Source organism: Euleptes europaea, chromosome 18 (genome assembly GCF_029931775.1).
Source record: "Euleptes europaea isolate rEulEur1 chromosome 18, rEulEur1.hap1, whole genome shotgun sequence".
NCBI classification, from domain to species: Eukaryota; Metazoa; Chordata; class Lepidosauria; order Squamata; family Sphaerodactylidae; genus Euleptes; species Euleptes europaea.
The window spans coordinates 501796-519071 of record NC_079329.1 but is presented as its reverse complement, the minus strand read 5'-3'; the positions used below and the strand labels follow the sequence as shown (position 1 = coordinate 519071).

Below are 17276 nucleotides of genomic sequence, written 5' to 3'. Positions count from 1 at the left end.
TCTGAATGTTTCTTGCCTTGAAAATCGCATAAGTTGGCTGTGACTTGATGGCCCCTGTCCACCACCAAAGGGAGTAGTGGGCGGTGGGAATGGTCTCTGCCCCATCCCTTGTTTCCCTGGGGGAGACCGTTCCTCCTCCCCTCCTGGGTCCCCGTTGGAGAGAACAGCAAGGTATAAATGAAGTAAAATTTTAAAATCCGTGAATGGACCCGTTTTCTTATCCCATGGTTGCCGACTCCGGCAACAGGAGTGGAATTTAGGCGCCATCTGGAGTTTTGAAGTTTTAATTGGAATTTTATTGTTTTAAATTTAGAATTTATGGTTAATTTTACTATTGATGTATTTTGAATGCTGTTACCTGCTCTGAGCCTGGCTTTGGCCGGGGCGGGCTATAAATCGCATAAACAAACAAAGCCAGCAGAGAAGGGGGGGGAATCCCCTGTGCAGCATGGGAGGGAAGCTTTCGGAAGGTGGTCAAGCCAAGGCCGCTACGGCCTGCAGGCCACCAGCAGTTCTGCCACCGCCGGAGCGCCTGCGGGAGGGGAGAGGAGAGGTCGGCCTCCTGCCAGACCAGAAGAAAGGGGGGGGGAAAGGGGGGAGAGGCAGAGGAGAAGCTGCAGGGCTGGACTTTGGGGGAATTGGGAGGGCTGGACTTTGGGGGAATTGGGAGGGCTGGACTTTGGGGGAATTGGGAGGGCCGTCCTTGCTGTGGGGCAAGAATATCCTGATGTAGAGCTCCTTCACCTACCCTCCAGCAACGGGAGGGGGGGCTGTGGTTGCCACAACAAGACATGCCACAGACATGAGACATGATTACAGGAGGATCCGGAAACCCAGCCGTTAGACAGTAACCAAGGCCCTGAGACACATAGCCGGGCCCAGCCGAAAGCACACAGGTCAAAGCAGGAGCGATGGGGTCACGCCATCTCTTTTATTAGCCCCAATGAGACGGGCACCAGCGCTTGCCAGTGCTGGCACGTTACAGGAGGATTTCCAGCTGGTGGGGCTTCTCTGAAGTTTGGGAACCTCTTGGGTGCCCCTTATGAAGCCTCCAGCCTGCAGCTAAGGTGGGGGTGGTATGTGAGCCAAGGAGAAGATGCTGCCCTGCCGCCTACTCCGGGAAAGGGTTGTCGGGCACAATGTTCAAATACCCCATGAGAAAGATGGCCAGGGTCCCCATGCTGAACAGCAAGATGGCGGCCCAGAAGCACAGCTTGTCTATCACCTGTCCAATCAGCACCCAGTTCTCCATCTCCTGCGGGGAGAGCAGAGCGCAGCATCAGGGCGGCTGGCTCCAGGCGTGCCCAGAAGCATGGGGGGGGGGGTTGAGAATACCCTTGGGAGGTCCCGGCTGCGGCTTCTGCCTTACCGCACTCTCTGCATTTTGGTCCTTGGTGGTGTCAGTGATGAAATTGCAGGCGTCCACGCACTCCTTGATTTCTGGCGCCACATTGGCCAAGTTCTTGTACAAAGTGCTGGTCATTTGCACGTCAAGCCTGTCTGGGGGAGAGAGTTGGGGGAGGGCCAGGTACATACTAAAAATGGGCAATTCCTGTATCCCCCCCCTCCCCACTGACACCCAATCCAGCAGGCATGCGGCTCTCCTTCCCCTCTGAGTCTTGGCCGACAGAGCTTTCGAATCAGCTGCTTACCAAAGCGAATCTAAAATGTATTCACTTAAGATCCTGATAACCCACCTTTCCCTTCAGAGAAGCGGATCAAAGATTCATCTGGTAGCTTCGGATGCCCCCTTTTACTCTTTCCACCCCAAAGTCTTCCAGCTCCCCTCGTGACCCTTCCTTGAAGGTCCTTCCTGACTTCACGCCCCAGGGGATATTTGGCACAATAAGCGAAGTGACCTTTCATTCCCCCCTCCCCTAACACTGGGGCTGTTAGTGAACCAGATTCCCTCCTAGGCTGTTGGGTGTGAAGGCAGGAGCTGAGGGCAGCCCAGAGAGGACCTGCTGGACTGGAGCCCCGTCACACCTTAGAGACTGGTGAGATTTGCAGGGTACAAGCGTTCGAGAGTCGGAGCTCGAGGGAGCGCTGACTCTGGAATGCAGATCCCCAGGAAATCTCCGTCTCGAAGGTGCAACGGGGCTCCAGTCCAGCTGTTCTACTAGAGGCCAACACGGCTACTCTCTGAAGCTACCTTCGAGGGGAAGGTTTTTCGCATATAGAGCAACAAGGCTTGAAACGGAGGGCAGCTTTTCCATTCCAAAGCAAAGTGAAATGGGGCCATATCTGTGAGAAGTTCCGCCGATTGGAGCACAGCCAGAACAGCGGAGGGAAGGCTGTTCTCTGGGGAACCGTGGCATTGGCCTGCTTGTTTGGGGGAGGCAGCCAAGTCCACATCCTCACTGCCAGCCACTCGCTAAAAAAAGGAGAGGCCAGTAAAAACGTGCTAAAAATGGTCTCCAAAACGGCCACTGAGCGAAGCTGAAGAAGTAGAGGAGGACATGGCTCAGGGGACAACCAGCCAGGTAGAGTGGCAGAGGATGCTGGAGGGGAGACCTGAGTGCCCCCGCTTCAACACCCTGCAGGGCTGCCCTAGGGAAGAGGGCCAAGACTAGATCTCATGGCCGTACGTTTCTGGAGGATGAACCTCAGTGGCACGCTGGGAAAAATGTCCTGCCGGTAAGGGTGGTTTGACAAGGGAGCCAAACGCCTATAGCATGTGGCCTTTCCCTGGCAGGAGGGTCTTCAGGCAGACGCTGGACAGCCTCTGGCTCTGAACTTTCTGCCTTGATCGGGGGTGGACTGCATAGCCTCTGAGCATCCCCCCCAAAAAACTGACGCGATGAGTATCCATTATGTCAGGATGAACTGTCTCCATGTTCTCCCCCCAGATGGCCCGGTGACAATCCAGGGCTCCTGTCTCCCATAGCTACAAACAACAAAGGTGTAGCTGCCCCTCCGAGGCGCGCCCCCTGCCCACCGGTGCTCTCCCACCCCACCAGCATCCTCACAGGGCATCTGGTAGCCGGGTCTCCGCTGCAGGCCGTGCCGCTGCCCCTGGCGCTCGAAGAGAAGCTCGCTGCGGGGCTTCTTCAGGATGTACTCTTCTGCCTTCAGCATGATCCCAAAGGAGCTGCGTCGGCGTGCCTGGGGGGCATCCCAAGGGTCCTCGCCTGCCGGTTCCAAGGTGGAGCCCAAGTACCGTGGAAGAACCTCCAAGAAGACCTGGCAGGAAAGGGAGGGAAGCCTTGCCAGGTGAGGCCCAGGGAGCACCGAGGTGCTCAAGACTGCACCGTGCCTTGGCTTCTGTTTGTCCAGCCTGCTTCCACAGACATTTTCTTACCCGGCAGATTTAAGGCAGCTCACTGTCATCCCAACCCCAGCTATTCAACAGGCCAAACCACATAATTACGCCAATCATTAATTTAGACCACAAGAAACCTCCTTTAAAAGATTTTGCTTTCTATAGGCAGAAAGAAAAAAGCTCAGGTGTGCATCTTTTGGGAGGGAATTTATGACGGGCCAAAACTGAAAAGGCCCTGTTTCACCTCATGGCTCCTTTCCTAAAGATTTTAAGGACGGGCAGGCTCTGATACTGAGAGAAACTCCTCAGTGCGGCCATGCTTCGAGGCAGAGAGAACTCTGCCAGCTGAGGTAGAAAGAGTCTAGTGCAACCCAGAAGCCTACTGATTTGCCAACGGTATGCCTCCTTTTTGCGATTTCTACTTGCTGTCGGCAAGTGTGGAGTCTGAATGCAGTGATGACATCTTGCCCATCAACTATACCAACCTGTGTGGCAAAATCCCATCTGTCTGACTTGGGACCTGAACACGGCACGGTCACTATTTAAATTTATTTAAATTTTGTATTTGAAATTCTAAAGATTTTAGAATGTGGGAATGATAGGTCATACTGCATACAACTTCAAGTAACAGATTTGGGGTTTTTAAAAGCACAATTCACTTTCAAAATGTAAAGCTGTCCCTGTCTGCAAACAGGTTTGAAGGGATCTTTGACTTGCAGAAGCTCCCACCCCAAAAACCCGGTCGGCCTCCCAGGTGCTCCACGGGGCCCCTCCTTCACACGTGACGCAACATTCCCCTTTCAGGCCAAGGAGAGTTCAGGTGCCTCGTGGGAACAGCTGGCACCACAGAGGGAGAAGCGCCCCCCCGCCCGCCTCCCCCCTGCCCTCCTCACGTGTTTGAGGCGCTCCGACATGAGGTGGGTGCTGGGGGAGCGCAGCGAGACGTTCAGCACAATCACACAGTTCATGACGATGAGGGTGGCCACGACCATCACAAAAATCAAGTACCTGCCACCAGGAGGAGAAAGGCAGGAGTGGGGGGGCTCCAAGCAAGACAACCTCCCCCACTCCTTCTAGGGAAGGATCCAGGTGTCCTGCACCCGCCTCTACCCCTGCTCTAGCCACTAGGCCCTACTGTCACTGCAACCAGCCTGGCACTTGGGGCCTGGGTGCTCCCTTGCCCACCAATCCACCCTACCTCCAAGGCCAGCACTATGGGATGTCCTGGAGCTGCCGCCTGCCCTCTTTGCCCCCCCCCCACTGTGGAGATAAGTTGCTGCTCCCCCCTCCCTCGCCTCCTGGATCACTGGGCACCCTATAGGCAACTGGCCAGAGCAGCCTAGGGGACGGACAATCCCTGCGTGGCTCTGGCAAATCCAGCATTCACCTCTGCAGAAACCTGGCGTCCCGGCCCCTCGGCCTGCCGGCTTCCCTCCTCCCCACCCCCACCCGCCGGCCCAGGGACTGGCTGGCCCGGGCCCTCCGGCCAGGTGGAGGCTCACTTGCCAATGAGGGGGACGCTGAGTGAGGTCTCCGGAACCTTCTGGGCAATCAGGAACAGGAAGACCGTCTGGGCCAGCAGCACGGAGATGCTCACGGTTATCTTCTGTCCCCCGGCTGTGCAGCACAAACATGGCTGAGGAAGCAGAGAGACCCCGGGCTGCCCTGCCCTTCCCCTGTGCGGTGCAAGCACTCTCCGAGCGCAAATTCAAGTCCAGTAGCACCTTAGAGACCGACAAGATTTTTGGGGTACGAGCTTTCGAGCCAGGTATTTGACAAAGAGAGCTTCGACTATGAACGCTCCTGCCCTGAAAATCTGGTTGGTCTCTGAGATGCTCCTGGACTCAAATCCACCTCTTCTGGAAGAGAACCAACATGACTATCCTCAGAAACGCTCTCAGGGGGCACCAGGCCTCGGCATCTGTGCCCTGACAGAGCGCGTTCTTCTCAGGATGTATTCCAAATATTTATTTCAGCCAAACGGGTTCTCACGGTACTTCACAACCGATGTCTGTGCCCCTTTCTTTCTTGTTGCCCCCTTCTGTAATGTGATCTGCCCCCGGCGTGGCTTGCACCAACACCCCCCTCCTCCGTGCCCACACTTTTGCAAACACCCCTCCCCCCCGCTGGCCACACGCTGCCCGGCCCGCTCCACCGGGAGGCTCACCCTCCGCGGGCAGGAAGTAGACCAGCACCACCAGGGAGGAGATCAGCACGCAGGGGATGATGATGTTGATGATGTAGAAGAGTGGCTTGCGCTGGATGATGAGGAAGTAGTGCATCTCGGAGTAGCCGGGGACCTCGATCCCGGGCACAGGGGCCAGCACCTTGCGGGCCGGGCGGTGCTGGATCGCCCACTCGCCGTTCTCTGCGCGGAGGACAGAGAGAGAAGGCGTGTGGGCCGGGGGGGCAAACGCACAAAGAAGCTCTGTGACCCTTGCTCCAGCAGAGGTGGACATCTGCGGCACTGGTAGATTCAATAGGTTTCAGATGGTTTTATCAGGTTTTTAGATTTATATTACCTAAGGACGTAATGTGTTAAATTGGTGTATTTTATATCTGTTGTTAGCCGTACTGAGCCCCGCTGCGGTGGGGGTGGGATGTGAATCAAAAGAATAAGTAAACAAAGAGATGGCAGCTCTCCAGGACCATGCCATGGATTGAACCTGTGACCTCCTGCATGCCAGGCAGATTCTCTGCCCCTGAGCCACAGTCCCCCCTCCCAAACCTGCTGCTCTGCTGCCAGCGTTTTTCAGGGCAACCCTGGGGCCAGATGTGGGCTCCAGGCCAAGTACCAAGCGGGCAAGATGGGGCAGGGAGGCCCGGCGGTGGGGGTCTGCTTGGAGGAGTCGAAGGATGCCAGGAATGCCCCCCCCCAACTCTGGCCTGCCTCAAAGTAGCCCTCCTTTCCGGGTGTGGGCCGAAGGACACCTGCGGAGCAAGGGGGGGCTCTGCCAGCTCCAATGCCCCTTCCCTTGAGCAATTAGTGATGCCTCTTGGGCCTACCTGTGAAGGCTTCGGGGTCAATGTGGACCGCCTGGAGGGGGTTCCCCTCATCGTCCAGGCCGAAGGTCAGCTGCACCTCTTGGGCACTGTACGTCTGAGACCTGTGGGGGAAGACGGGCGGGAGGTTGGGCATCACTACAGAAGCACTGGGGCCTCCCAGGCTGGGAGAGAAACAAGGAGGAGACCCGGCCGGAGGCTGAATAGGCAATGCCCTCCCCCAGTAGAGCTGCCCACCCACTCCCCAGTAGGGCCTGAAGGTCCCCCTGAATTTCGGCTGATCTCCGGACAACAGTGATCAGCTCCCCTGGAGAAAATGGGGACTTCAGAGGGTGGGCTCCTATTAGGGTTGCCAACCTCCAGGTGGTGGCTGGAGACCTCCTGCTATTGCAACAGATCTCCAGCCGATAGAGATAAGATCCCCTGGAGAAAACGGCCGTTTTGGCCATTGGATTCTATGGCATTGAAATCCCTCTCCTCCCCAAACCCCGCCCTCCTCAGGCTCCGTCCCAAAAACCTCCCTTCGCTCTGCCACCCCCACCCCCCAAGATTTACCCTGGCCACGGCAGCTTTTCCAAGTTCAGCAGCCCCCCTGGCCGTGACTGAGCACAGAAGGAGCCATTTAAAGGGCAAACCATTTAAGGGGGGGGATAGGGCCCAGTTTCAGAAGGGGAAAATAAAATGCCTCTTTTCAGCTCGGAGGTGAACAGCTCATCAGGGGACTCCAAGGCCTGGTGAAAGACGGTGGCTGAAACACCTGTCAGCCGGGGGTGGGGCCTCGCCTTTCCTTACTTGGATGCCCCATCTGGAAATAGGGTGGACCCGTCACCCACCCAGGGCTGCAGCCCAGCAGGCCTATGGCCGTGCCCCACTGGCTCCACACCCGCCAGAAGCAATCCTGGCAGCTGCCCGGCCGGGGGCGCAGACCCTTCGGCTGCCTCTGCACCCGTCCCCAGGCACGTGTCCCTGGTGCTGCCCCGTCCCACCCCAGAGGCAGCCGCACGCTGGCCCTGTGCTCTCACCGGAAGACGAGGGAACAGTTCTGCCAGTCGAATGGGAAGAAGGTGACCTCGATGGAGCAGGTGCTTCGGAAGATGGCCGGGGGCAGCCAGTACATGGAACCCCCCGGGTAGATCAGGACGTTGGAGAAATAAGCCACTTCAAACTGACCATCGATGCTGCCAGGGGAAAGGGGGCAGTTGGGGGCCGGCTTTTGGAGGTGCGCCATGAGGGCTCTCCCATTCTGGGGGCTGCACCCCCGGCCCCCTCTACTCACTTGTTCTCCAGGACTATGTCCGGGAGCCAAACCTGGTCTGCTGGGACCTGAAGGGCGGAAACCCCACCAAAATCCTCACTCGCATAGTCCAGGCGATGATCGTACCACTCCTGATGGCAAAGAGAGTTTTGAGCGGGCCTGGAAGGGAGGCTGGCGCCACCTCAATCCCATAGCCCTGCCACCCACCACTGGCTGGGATTCCAGGGGGCTTCTTGAGGGGAGTACCAGTGAGCAGCCCCCCAGGGAGGGAAGAGGAGGGGCGGCTTCTGCCCCCTGGGAAGAAAAGAGACTCTCTTGTTTGGAAACACGGCTGGTGATGCTCAGCCAGCGTGCCCCACAGGGAGGGGCTGGGTGGCGCATGCCCCGCAGTGGGGCTTACTTGTGTGATCCAGACGTTGGTGGTGAGCGTTTCTTCCTTCTCGTTCTGTAAAGAAAAACCTGGGCTTTAACTGGGGCTTTGCCACAACCGAGCGGAGAGAGGTTTCGGGGGCCCATGCAGAAGGAAAAGGCTTCTGGGCCAAGAAGTGATGCGTGGGCCGCTCTTCCACCGGCCGCCGTCCCCGAGAGGCGGCTCTGGAAGCTCTTGGAAGCCACGCCGGAGTTGGGGGGGGGGCGTCCACCTTACCAGCGAGATGAGGTTGGTGAGGGTCAGCTTGATGGACACCTCCACCACATCCTCCACGTTGCGCACCGGCCGTGTGCTCTTGTCATAGTTGGCAAAAAGTGTGTTGAAGAGGCGGGCGTCTTCGTTGGCTTCCAGGAGCCCTGCAGGACAGGAAGGCGGGGGGGGGGGCAAGACCCGCTGAGGAGGGGACCAGGAGAGGAAACACTGGAGGCCAGCCCTTCTCTCACCCCCCCAGGCCCAACACCCCCCACCCCAGCCCTTTCTTACCGAGGGTCCCCCAGCAGAGGAGCGCCCCCAGCCAGACCCTCCCTGGGGCCCCCATGGTGGCCTGGCCCCCTTGCTTGAGGGAGCAGCAGCAGGAGGCTCTGGGGAGGAGGCTTCGGCTTCCCAGGCTGGAGGCCCTGCAGGATGTGTCTCTCTCTCCCCCCCCTCACCCCACCCCGCTGGCCCTTGGTGTTGGCTTTCACCGCTCAGCCCTCCGGCAGACTCACATCCTGCAGCTGTCAAGGATCTCCGGATGCCTGGGGGGCTTCTGCGGGGAAGGGCGGGGGGGGGGGAGAAGCATGGAGCGCCAGAGCCAGCAGCGAGTGGGCAGGGCAGGGGGCTGTCTTGCTGGGGGGGGTCTCTCCCCCATCACCCCTACTAGTCCTGCTGGGCGGGGCTCTGCGTGACTTTGGACTGGTGCTTGGAGTACTCCAGGCATGGGCAGCTCCAAAGTTATGCCAATAACTCCCGGGGCGGGCTGGGAGGGGGTCATTGGTGCTCAGTAAAAAGGCATGGAGCAGGAGCACCCCTAGGGTTGCCAGGTCCCTCTTTGCCACCGGCGGGAGGTTTTTGGGTCAGAGCCTGATGAGGGCAGGGTTTCGGGTGGGGAGGGGAAGGATTTCAATGCCATAGACTCCAATGGCCAAAGCGGCCATTTTCTCCAGGTGAACTGATCTCTATCGGCTGGAGATCAGTTGGAATAGCAGGCAATCTCTGGCTAGTACCTGGAGGTTGGCAACCCTACCCCACCTGGATATTGGCTACCCTAACTGCAGGGTATGGGGTGCCAGCCTCCAGGTGGGATCTGGGGACTCCCCCTGGAGAAAACGGATGCTTTGGAGGGTGGGGCTCAGTGGCATTACACACTACTGTGGCCCCCGTACTCCCCAGGTTCCACCCCAAATCTCCAGGAGTTTCCCAACCTGGAGCTGACAATGATGCATGCCCACAGTCTCCATAATGTTAGGGGTCCCCCTGCTTTAGGCCGTTTTGTTTTCATTGTTCTGGATTTTTTAAACCCAGCCCTCCTGCGTTATTTCTTGGATGCTTTTTATGCACCTGGTTGCAGCTTCTTGTTTTGTAACCCACCTGGAGTCGTAGCGAGAAAGCTGGTATATAACTAAAGTAGTAACGAAATACTGCTGCCTCACAAAACTTCTAAAACCCATGATCTCTTACCCCGGCTCCATTTCCTTTACTCACCCCTCAGTCTAACCCCGCTCGTCTTCACTTCACCCCTCCCTAAAGCCTCCAGTTTGTGCCAATGGCTACCCCTGGTTGACTAGCTAGATCCCCCCCCCCCACCTCCACTGGCAGTAAAGAGGGCTGCCAACTGGCCGGCAGCAACTGCTGTGCCCCCAGAGGCTCCACAGGGTGTTGGTTTCAGCTCCCCGCCATGAAAAGCTTTGGCTGCCTGTGCCCAGAGGACCCTTTACTCCAGGCCTGTTGGCAACCCTGCCAGACATCCAGGCTCCGGCCACCACGGAAGGGGGAGGCTGAAACGCAGGCCCTCCCCTCGGCCTTGGCGCCCCTCGCTGCCCGCCACTGCTCCGCTTGGCCCTAAGTGATAAAACTGGATGCCTTTTCCTGTTCTAAGAATAAACGGCCCCTTTCCTTGCGGGCACCGGGCCCCCTGCCCTGGGGCTGCAGGCAAGCGAGAGCTGCTGAGCCCACCCCAACACCACAGAGGGGGGACAGGAGAGCCCAGTTCTCACCCCAAGCCCTCCTCCTCCTGTGTCCCCCGCGTGTGCTGGGGGCTCGGCCCCTCCTTCTGCACGCCGCTTTTGTGTGCTCAGCAAGAGTTTCTCTTCTGCTGCTGAAGAAGCCAGGATGAAAGACAAACCCGGAAGCCAGGACATGTGGGTTATCCAGCGGTCAAAGATTACCTCTGCGGCTGCAGGGGATGAAACAGGAGGCTGTGGGCTGGCTGATCACACCTGGCAGCACCTGCAGTTCTGTGTTGATGGAGGCCAGAAGGAGCAGAACCTCCCCTTGCCCTCTAAAGGAGACTTCTCTTCTAGAGATGTGGGAAAGGAGCCAAGCCCCAAAGAAGGCCGGCGGCCGCCACTCATGGCCACCACGTTTCTTAAAAGGCATCCCTCCAAAGGTTAAAATACTAAGGGTGAAACCAGGCCGAGATACGGGAACTGTCCCCGGGAAGGAGACGGGGCTCTTGTTGGTTCCCAGTTCCTTATTCCCAGTTCCTACTTCACTTTTCGAGAATCCAACCATAAATATTTATTTATTTTCTATCTTTATAGTCTGCCTCTCATACCGAGACTCAAAGCAGACCTTGAATACATATTAAGCTGCCTTATACTGAATCAGAGCACCAGTCCCTCAAGGTCAGTATTGCTTACGCTGTTTGGCAGCGGCTCTCCAGGGTCTCAGGCAGAGGTCTTTCACACCACTTCCTGCCTGGTCCTTTTAGGGTTAGGTGCTGCCGGGCATTTGACCTGAGACCTTCTGTGTGCCAAGCAGGTACTCCCCCACTGAGCTGTGCCCCCCAATTACACAGAGCAAGCTGATATTGAGTCTTCCTAGGGGCAGTCCAAACAGAAGCTCTTGATACCAAAACGTGTGTTTATAGCAGGCCCCAATATCTTTTTTTTTTATAAATATTTTTTATTGATTTTAAATTATAATATAGCAGGCCCCAATATCTTGTGGGGCAGAGCCTGGTGTGTGTGTGTCTGTGTCCCCCAGGGTGATCCTGCAGTGGTAGCCATATCACTAACTGTTCCTTGCTGGGTTTGCAAGCTCACCGAGAGTTCAAGCACTTTCCTATTGTAGGTGAACTTTGTTTGCTTAGAGTTAACTTTCATCATGGACAGTTGATTGAAGCAGTGACAGAAAAGTTAGATTAGCTGCTTTTTAACAGAGGTTCAGAGTTGAGATTGGCCCCCTTATCTCGCTCTAGCTTACCACTTGTGGGCTTCTGCTGGGGAGCAGGGCTTGTGCCCCTGCTGACAAGAGCGGGCAGGAAACCAGACGGCTTCCGCTGCTGGGCCGGCTGGAGGTTGAGATGCCGCATGTGGGGGAGCCAACGTGCAGGCTGAGAGCCAGGCCAGAAGACGGCGGAGAGGGAGGCAGAAGGCAGCTTGGGCAGCAGGCTTTGGAAGAGCAGAACACACTCCCTGCGAGGTAGGCACTCCTCACCATCCCCACCTGCAGCTCCTGGTCAATCAAAAACAGAAAGGGGCTTTCTTCCCACCTGAAAAGGTGGGGAAGGTCAATGCACGAGTCCACTGGGATGGCCCACGGGGCCGCACACTCCTGAGGAATCTCTGTGCAGATGTGACCTATTGGCATCCTCGTTGGGGGCTGTGTTTGCCCAGGCAAAGCCCATCCAGCTGGTACTTTGAGTGCTGTTAGCATACTGTATTGGGGAACAGCACCACCCCACCCCCCGCAACTGGTGGAGTGGGTCCTTGCAAAAGCAGCCCCTCATGTGGCACTCTTCAATTGAAAGAAAGAAAGAAAGAGAGAGAGAGAAAGAGAGAGAGAGAGAAAGAAAGCTGGGTAGGTTTGGGTTGCCCATGGGGAGAGTGCCTTAGTTGGGGGTGGGCTCTCCTTCAAGCAGAGGCTGGGCAGGCAGCTGGCAGGGAAGCACCAGCTGTAGGTATGGGGTGTCAAGCAGGGGCTGTCCTGGAACACTGTCCTCAATCCTAGGTTTCTCTGCCAGGGCGGTGGCCCTGGAGCTGATGGAAGGAGTTGCTGGTGAAGAGCAAGCCCCCTCGTGTGGCACTGTGTATTTGCCCTGCACCCCGCTGAAAGAGGCTTCCCTCTGCCGGCAACCCCGTGCCTTGTTTGGTGGGTACACAAGAGAGGGTCTTTTCAGCAGCAGCCCCACGGTTATGGAACATTCTCCCTAGGGAGGTGGCTCTGGCCCCCTTGCTTTGGGTCTTTAGGAGACGAAGACCGTTTTATTCAGGTCTGCACTTGGTTATGTTCAGTAGCCATCCTGAGTAGTGCTTTTAAATTTTGGTTATATGTTTTTAATGTATTTTATTGAATCTATTTTATTCTGTGAGTTTTATCTATGTTTGTAAGCCACTTTGAGCTCTGTAAGGAAGAAAGGTGACTAATAAATGTTTTAAATAAATAAATAATCAAGGCAAACGCCAGTCCTGCAGGGGTCACATTTAAACCAGCCCTGAGGAAGAGCTGAAGAGCCTGCTGCGTAGGATTCCCTGGCCAGCCCTGTTGGGAGAACAGGAAGGCTCTCCCAGTCCTCTTTCACGGCACTTTGCAACTGCCGTTTACTGTGTGACATGGGCAACACCTGCTTGCAAAGGATTGCTCGAGCACACTGAAAGGGGACTGAGAGCAGATTACTGGGCGTGTGGGAAAGCACAGGCTGCCGCGTTTGCAGGACCATTTCCTGTCGGCACCGCGAGCGGCGCCACTGCCCTGGGTATCCAGACTGGGCACTATCTCATTTCCATTTCTGGCTGGGCCTTGTCCAGCCTTTCCTGGCCTTGCATTGCATGGTGCCGACAGTTTCCAAAGCAGGGAAGGGGCTGCAATTCAGGCTGGGGAGGGGGCGCTCCTTTCTCTTATCTAGGAGGGTGTGTGTGGCTGCTATGGCGATGCAAAAGGGGGCTGTTCCGCACACGTGAGGACACAGGCCTCTTCATCACATCCCCTGCCAAGCCGGTGCCCAAGAGGAGCCTCGGCTGGCACAGGCTTCTGCCTGAATTGCTGGCCAGGATCTGACGCTTCTCTTCCCTCCCTCCCTCCCAGAGGTGCTGTGGTCCCCCATGGCCTGCCAGCTGGTCCTCCTTACCCTCTGGGCCTTGGCCAGAGCCCTCAGCCAGCCGGACCTCTGCGAGTACGAGACCAACAAGATCAAGGACCTGCTGCAGGCGAGCTGCGTAGGGAAGGGGCTGACCCAGGTGCCCCCAGGGCTGGACCACAATACCGGCATCTTGCTGCTGGGCTCCAACAGCCTGGCCCGGGTCTCCACGGCAACGTTCCGGCAGCTGCGTAACCTGACGGACCTGGACTTGTCTCACAATGGGATGGAAGACCTGGAGGCCGCCTCCCCTTTGCCCACCCTCCAGGAGCTGGACCTATCCCACAACACCCTGCGGAATCTGCCTGCCCTGCAGGGATTCCCCAGCCTCACCCGCCTGGCCTTGGGCCACAACGCCCTCTCCGGGCTCCCCGAGGGGGGCTTCCGGGCCCTCAGGCAGCTGGTGGACCTGGAGCTGCAGGGGAACCAGCTTTCGAGCCTGCCGGAGGGAGCCTTCGAGGGCCTGGATGCCCTGAAGGACCTGGACCTGTCCGATAACCACCTGACGGTGCTGCCCCCGGAGCTGCTGGCGGAGCTGCTGGCGTTGGAGACCCTGCGCCTGGAGAGGAACCAGCTGCAGTCCCTGCCGGAGGGCTTCTTCCCCGAAGGGCAGCTCTTTGCCTACGTCTACCTGGCGGAGAACCCCTGGCTCTGCGACTGTGCCTTGGAGTACCTGCGCAACTGGATTTTGGAGAACACGTTCAGTGTGTACACTCGGGTGCAGAAGGCTGAGAAGGAGATCACGGAGAACGAGCCCAAGAACGTCACGTGCCGGGAGCCCCCAGAGGAACTGGGGCAGCCCGTCATGGAGTTCCAGTCCAACTGCCAGCCAGAAGGGTCCAGGGGCAGCCTGGGGGATGAGGAGATATCCGAGCCCCAGACAAGCCCCTCTGGCCCCAACACTTCCCCCGAGGCGCTCGCCACTCCCCCTTCCCCTGCAACCGTCCCTGCCCCCTTCACACAGCCGGAGCCTGCTGCCCCTGCACGCCCGACCCCCTCGTTGCCCACGAGCAGAGCCACCCCCCTGGCACGCTCCACAGCCCCAGCCACCCCAAGCGCTTCACCCACCGCCATGGGCAGCCAGGCCACAGCTGCCCCCACAACCACAGCTGCCCAGACAGCAGCTGCCCCCAGCACCTCGGGGCTTTCTCCTGTGCCCGCCACAGCTGTCCCCACAACCACAGCTGCCCAGACAGCGGCTGCCGCCAGCACCTCGGGGCTTTCTCCTGTGCCCACCACAGCTGTCCCCACAACCACAGCTGCCCAGACAGCGGCTGCCGCCAGCACCTCGGGGTTTTCTCCTGTGCCCACCACAGCTGTCCCCACAACCACAGCTGCCCAGACAGCGGCTGCCGCCAGCACCTTGGGGCTTTCTCTTGTGCCCACCACAGCTTCCCCTGGCACTGGAGAGCCTGCTACCACTCCCCCTACCCCTGCCCAGGCCATGAGCACAGCGCAAGCCACACCTGCTCCCAGCGGCACCACAGCCCTCCTGCTTCCAGCCACAACTCACCCTGGCCTCACTGCCCACCTCCAGGGGCCTGCCCCTCCTGCCTACTGCCAGTGCCCTATAATGCCCAGCGTGGCCTTGGGGCTAAGCAGGCAGCGGCCACCTCCAGCGTCCTGGGGAGCCTGGCTGGCCGTCCACTGCTGCCCTCTGCGCCTGGCGCTGTATGTGGCCTGCCTGGTGCTGGTGCTCCTGCCCATGCTAGCGGTGCTCTGCTGGTGGGGCTGGACGGGCACCTGGCACTCAGAAGCCACGCAGGGTGCTCTGGGGGCCCAGCTGGTCAGGCACCAGCAGCTGCAGCAGGTGGCATGCGAGAGGTGCCAAGTGCCAGGGGAAGGGCGCCAGCCTCTGCCCAGGCCCCGCCTCTACCGTGTCTGCAAGAAGCTGGAGATCGGCCCCCTCCGCTACGTCACCTGGCTCCTGATCAGTTTGCCGGGCCCCTCGGGGCAGTGGCCCTGGGAGCGCATGGGCAGCTTCCCCTCCTACGGCCTGGACCGAGGGAAGGACGACCTCAGGGCCCTGCGGGTGAGATATGCCTCCTCCACACTGTAGTGGGGGGGCTGGGAAATGGCATTTGCTGGGTGGGGGCCGCCACCGAAACCTCGGGTGCCTTGGAAGAGCCAGAGTCCAGTCCAGACGCACCTTAGAGGCCCACACGATTTTCAGGGCTTTCGAGAGTCCCTTAACAAGGAATGAGCGTAGTAGACTTTGAGTGGGAAGGCAGGGGCTTCTGGAAGGAAGCCTGAACACCCCCCCACCCCCCGCCAGTACCGAGGGAGGGGCCGGCCTCTCTCCTCCTGGCCAGTCCAGCTCAGCAGCCCTGGGCTCCCAGGGGATGTCCACCAAGGAGCAGAAAGGGCTGCGGGTGCCCCCCCCACCTCCGCTCAGTAGGGAGATGGGGGGGGGTGAGCCTCAGCCTGGTCTCAGGTGTTGACCCTGGCAACAGCCCCCCCCCCGCAAGAGTCCTCCTGCTACCGCCTGCTTAGCAAAGGCCTTCCTGCTCCAGCCATGGTCCCAAATGGAAAGAACAGCATCTTCCTTTAAAGAAGAGGACCCTCACCTGGTGAGAACGCAATTGGAAAAAAACCCCGCTGGCCTGGCCCCACCGCTGGTCTCAGGGTAGCCCTTTCCCCGGGCACTGGCTGCCCCCCAGCGAAAGGGCTGCCCTTGGTGGAATGGAGCCGCTGGGAAGGACCGGCTGGGAGCGGACTTCATGTTTTGATTCAAGGTGCAGCACCCCCCCCAAATAAAAAGTATAAAAGCTGCTTATTATTTAAGATTGTTTTCCAGGGATGAGCTCCTCGCAAGTGCAAGGGGGGGGGGCCTCTTCCAGGGCAGGCCCTGCAAAGACCGCCCATCTCGCCCATCAGAGACAAGCTGGACTTTCCTCAGGCGCCCCTCGACTGAGGCTTCCTCTTTTGGGAAACTCATGCAGAATCAACCCACCCTTCCTCTTCAACCAACTGCCGGGCACAGAAGCCAGGGGTCTTGCCCCCCAACCCCGGCCAAGTGCATCAGCTCTCAAGCTGGCAGCCCAAACTCCCTTATCCCAATTCCCCGCGAGCGGCCTGGGCTGTGGGGCAAGAACTGCCCTCCCGTACCCAACCAGGACCCCCTCAGAGGCAGCCGCGGCGTGCTCCCGGGTCACAAGGGGCTCCCTGCTAACGTGGGTCCCATCAGGAGCCCCGACCTCCCCCCCCCCGCTCGTTCCTGCCTGCCGTGACTTGGCTCGCGTGCTCACAGCCTCCCCCTCTTTCCCCCCAAGTCTTTGTTCACTGTCAAACCCAGCCCCACACCCACAGAAGAGAGAAGCCGCCCCTCCCCACTGGGGCAAAGGAGGCAGAAGCACAGGCAGAGGCTTTGGCTCTTTTATTAACAGACGAGACCCCACAGCGGCCACCGCAGAGGGCTAGAGGGCGGGGCTGAGGACAGAGGGGTATATACAAACGCAAGCAAAAATACACAAGAAATCCAATCACCCAGTGGGGAGGCAGGGGGCACCTGGAGGCTCTTACTTGCCCCAGCCGTCCGGCTGATCATGCCAACTGCCCCAGAGCAAAACCCCAAACCCGGCGAGAGCCAGGGCGGGCGGGTGAGCGTCGGCCGCTTCAGATGGGAGGGCAAAGAGAGCCCTGCTGAGGGCCCCTCCCCCGCTGAGCCTCCCCCCCTTGGGCTAACCCCACTAACCTCCCTGATTGGGGGGAGGCCATTAAAGTGCTTTGTTAGTCAATTATTTAATTGCCATTACAAAATAATGATGATTAAAGCAAAATATACACAGCTCCTCCCACACAGGGGGAGGGGAGGAGGGAATTCTCACCCACTGGGCATCTCCATCCACACACGCCCGGTGCCTTTTGGGGTGGCAAAATGCCCCCCCCCCCGGCAGTGGTGGCCCCAGACCCTGCAGCGACCAGCCTGAGGTGGGGGTGCTCCCACAGAGCCCCAGCGTGCAAGAGGAGAGGGGAGGGGGGGCACATGCCACAGGAGGGTGCTGGGGGGTACTTGTGTGCTCATAAAGCCAAGTGCTGCTGGCAAGGG

At 58.7% G+C, this 17276-nt stretch overlaps 2 protein-coding genes across 2 annotated transcripts; one reads left to right on the top strand and one right to left on the bottom strand.

Annotated features, from left to right (window-relative positions):
* Window positions 1-1111: 1111 nt before the first annotated feature.
* Window positions 1112-8488, bottom strand: CHRNE (cholinergic receptor nicotinic epsilon subunit). Its single transcript, XM_056863580.1, has 12 exons — window positions 8434-8488; window positions 8167-8306; window positions 7921-7965; window positions 7542-7651; window positions 7288-7443; window positions 6269-6369; window positions 5430-5630; window positions 4765-4879; window positions 4156-4270; window positions 2970-3183; window positions 1370-1500; window positions 1112-1255 (listed from the first exon to the last, which is right to left on the bottom strand). Exons 1-12 carry the CDS (start codon window positions 8486-8488, stop codon window positions 1112-1114), a joined length of 1527 nt encoding a protein of 508 aa, XP_056719558.1.
* A 1772-nt stretch (window positions 8489-10260) lies between these two features.
* On the top strand, window positions 10261-15287 carry GP1BA (glycoprotein Ib platelet subunit alpha). The gene is made up of 3 exons (XM_056863579.1): window positions 10261-10537; window positions 12103-12243; window positions 13177-15287. The coding sequence occupies exons 1-3, from the start codon at window positions 10261-10263 to the stop codon at window positions 15285-15287; spliced, it is 2529 nt and encodes an 842-aa protein (XP_056719557.1).
* The last annotated feature ends 1989 nt before the right edge of the window (window positions 15288-17276 follow it).

Excerpts from the sequence above, each read along its gene's own strand:
- CHRNE (XM_056863580.1), bottom strand. The coding sequence starts at position 8,488 with ATGGGGGCCCCAGGGAGGGTCTGGCTGGGGGCGCTCCTCTGCTGGGGG. Across the intron at positions 7,444-7,541 it reads GACATAGTCCTGGAGAACAA|CATCGATGGTCAGTTTGAAG; the intron begins GTGAGTAGAGGG and ends TTCCCCTGGCAG. Across the intron at positions 4,880-5,429 it reads CTACTTCCTGCCCGCGGAGG|CCGGGGGACAGAAGATAACC; the intron begins GTGAGCCTCCCG and ends TGTGCTGCACAG.
- GP1BA (XM_056863579.1), top strand. The coding sequence starts at position 10,261 with ATGAAAGACAAACCCGGAAGCCAGGACATGTGGGTTATCCAGCGGTCA. Across the intron at positions 10,538-12,102 it reads TAAAAGGCATCCCTCCAAAG|GTTTCTCTGCCAGGGCGGTG; the intron begins GTTAAAATACTA and ends CCTCAATCCTAG. Across the intron at positions 12,244-13,176 it reads GCAACCCCGTGCCTTGTTTG|AGGTGCTGTGGTCCCCCATG; the intron begins GTGGGTACACAA and ends CCTCCCTCCCAG.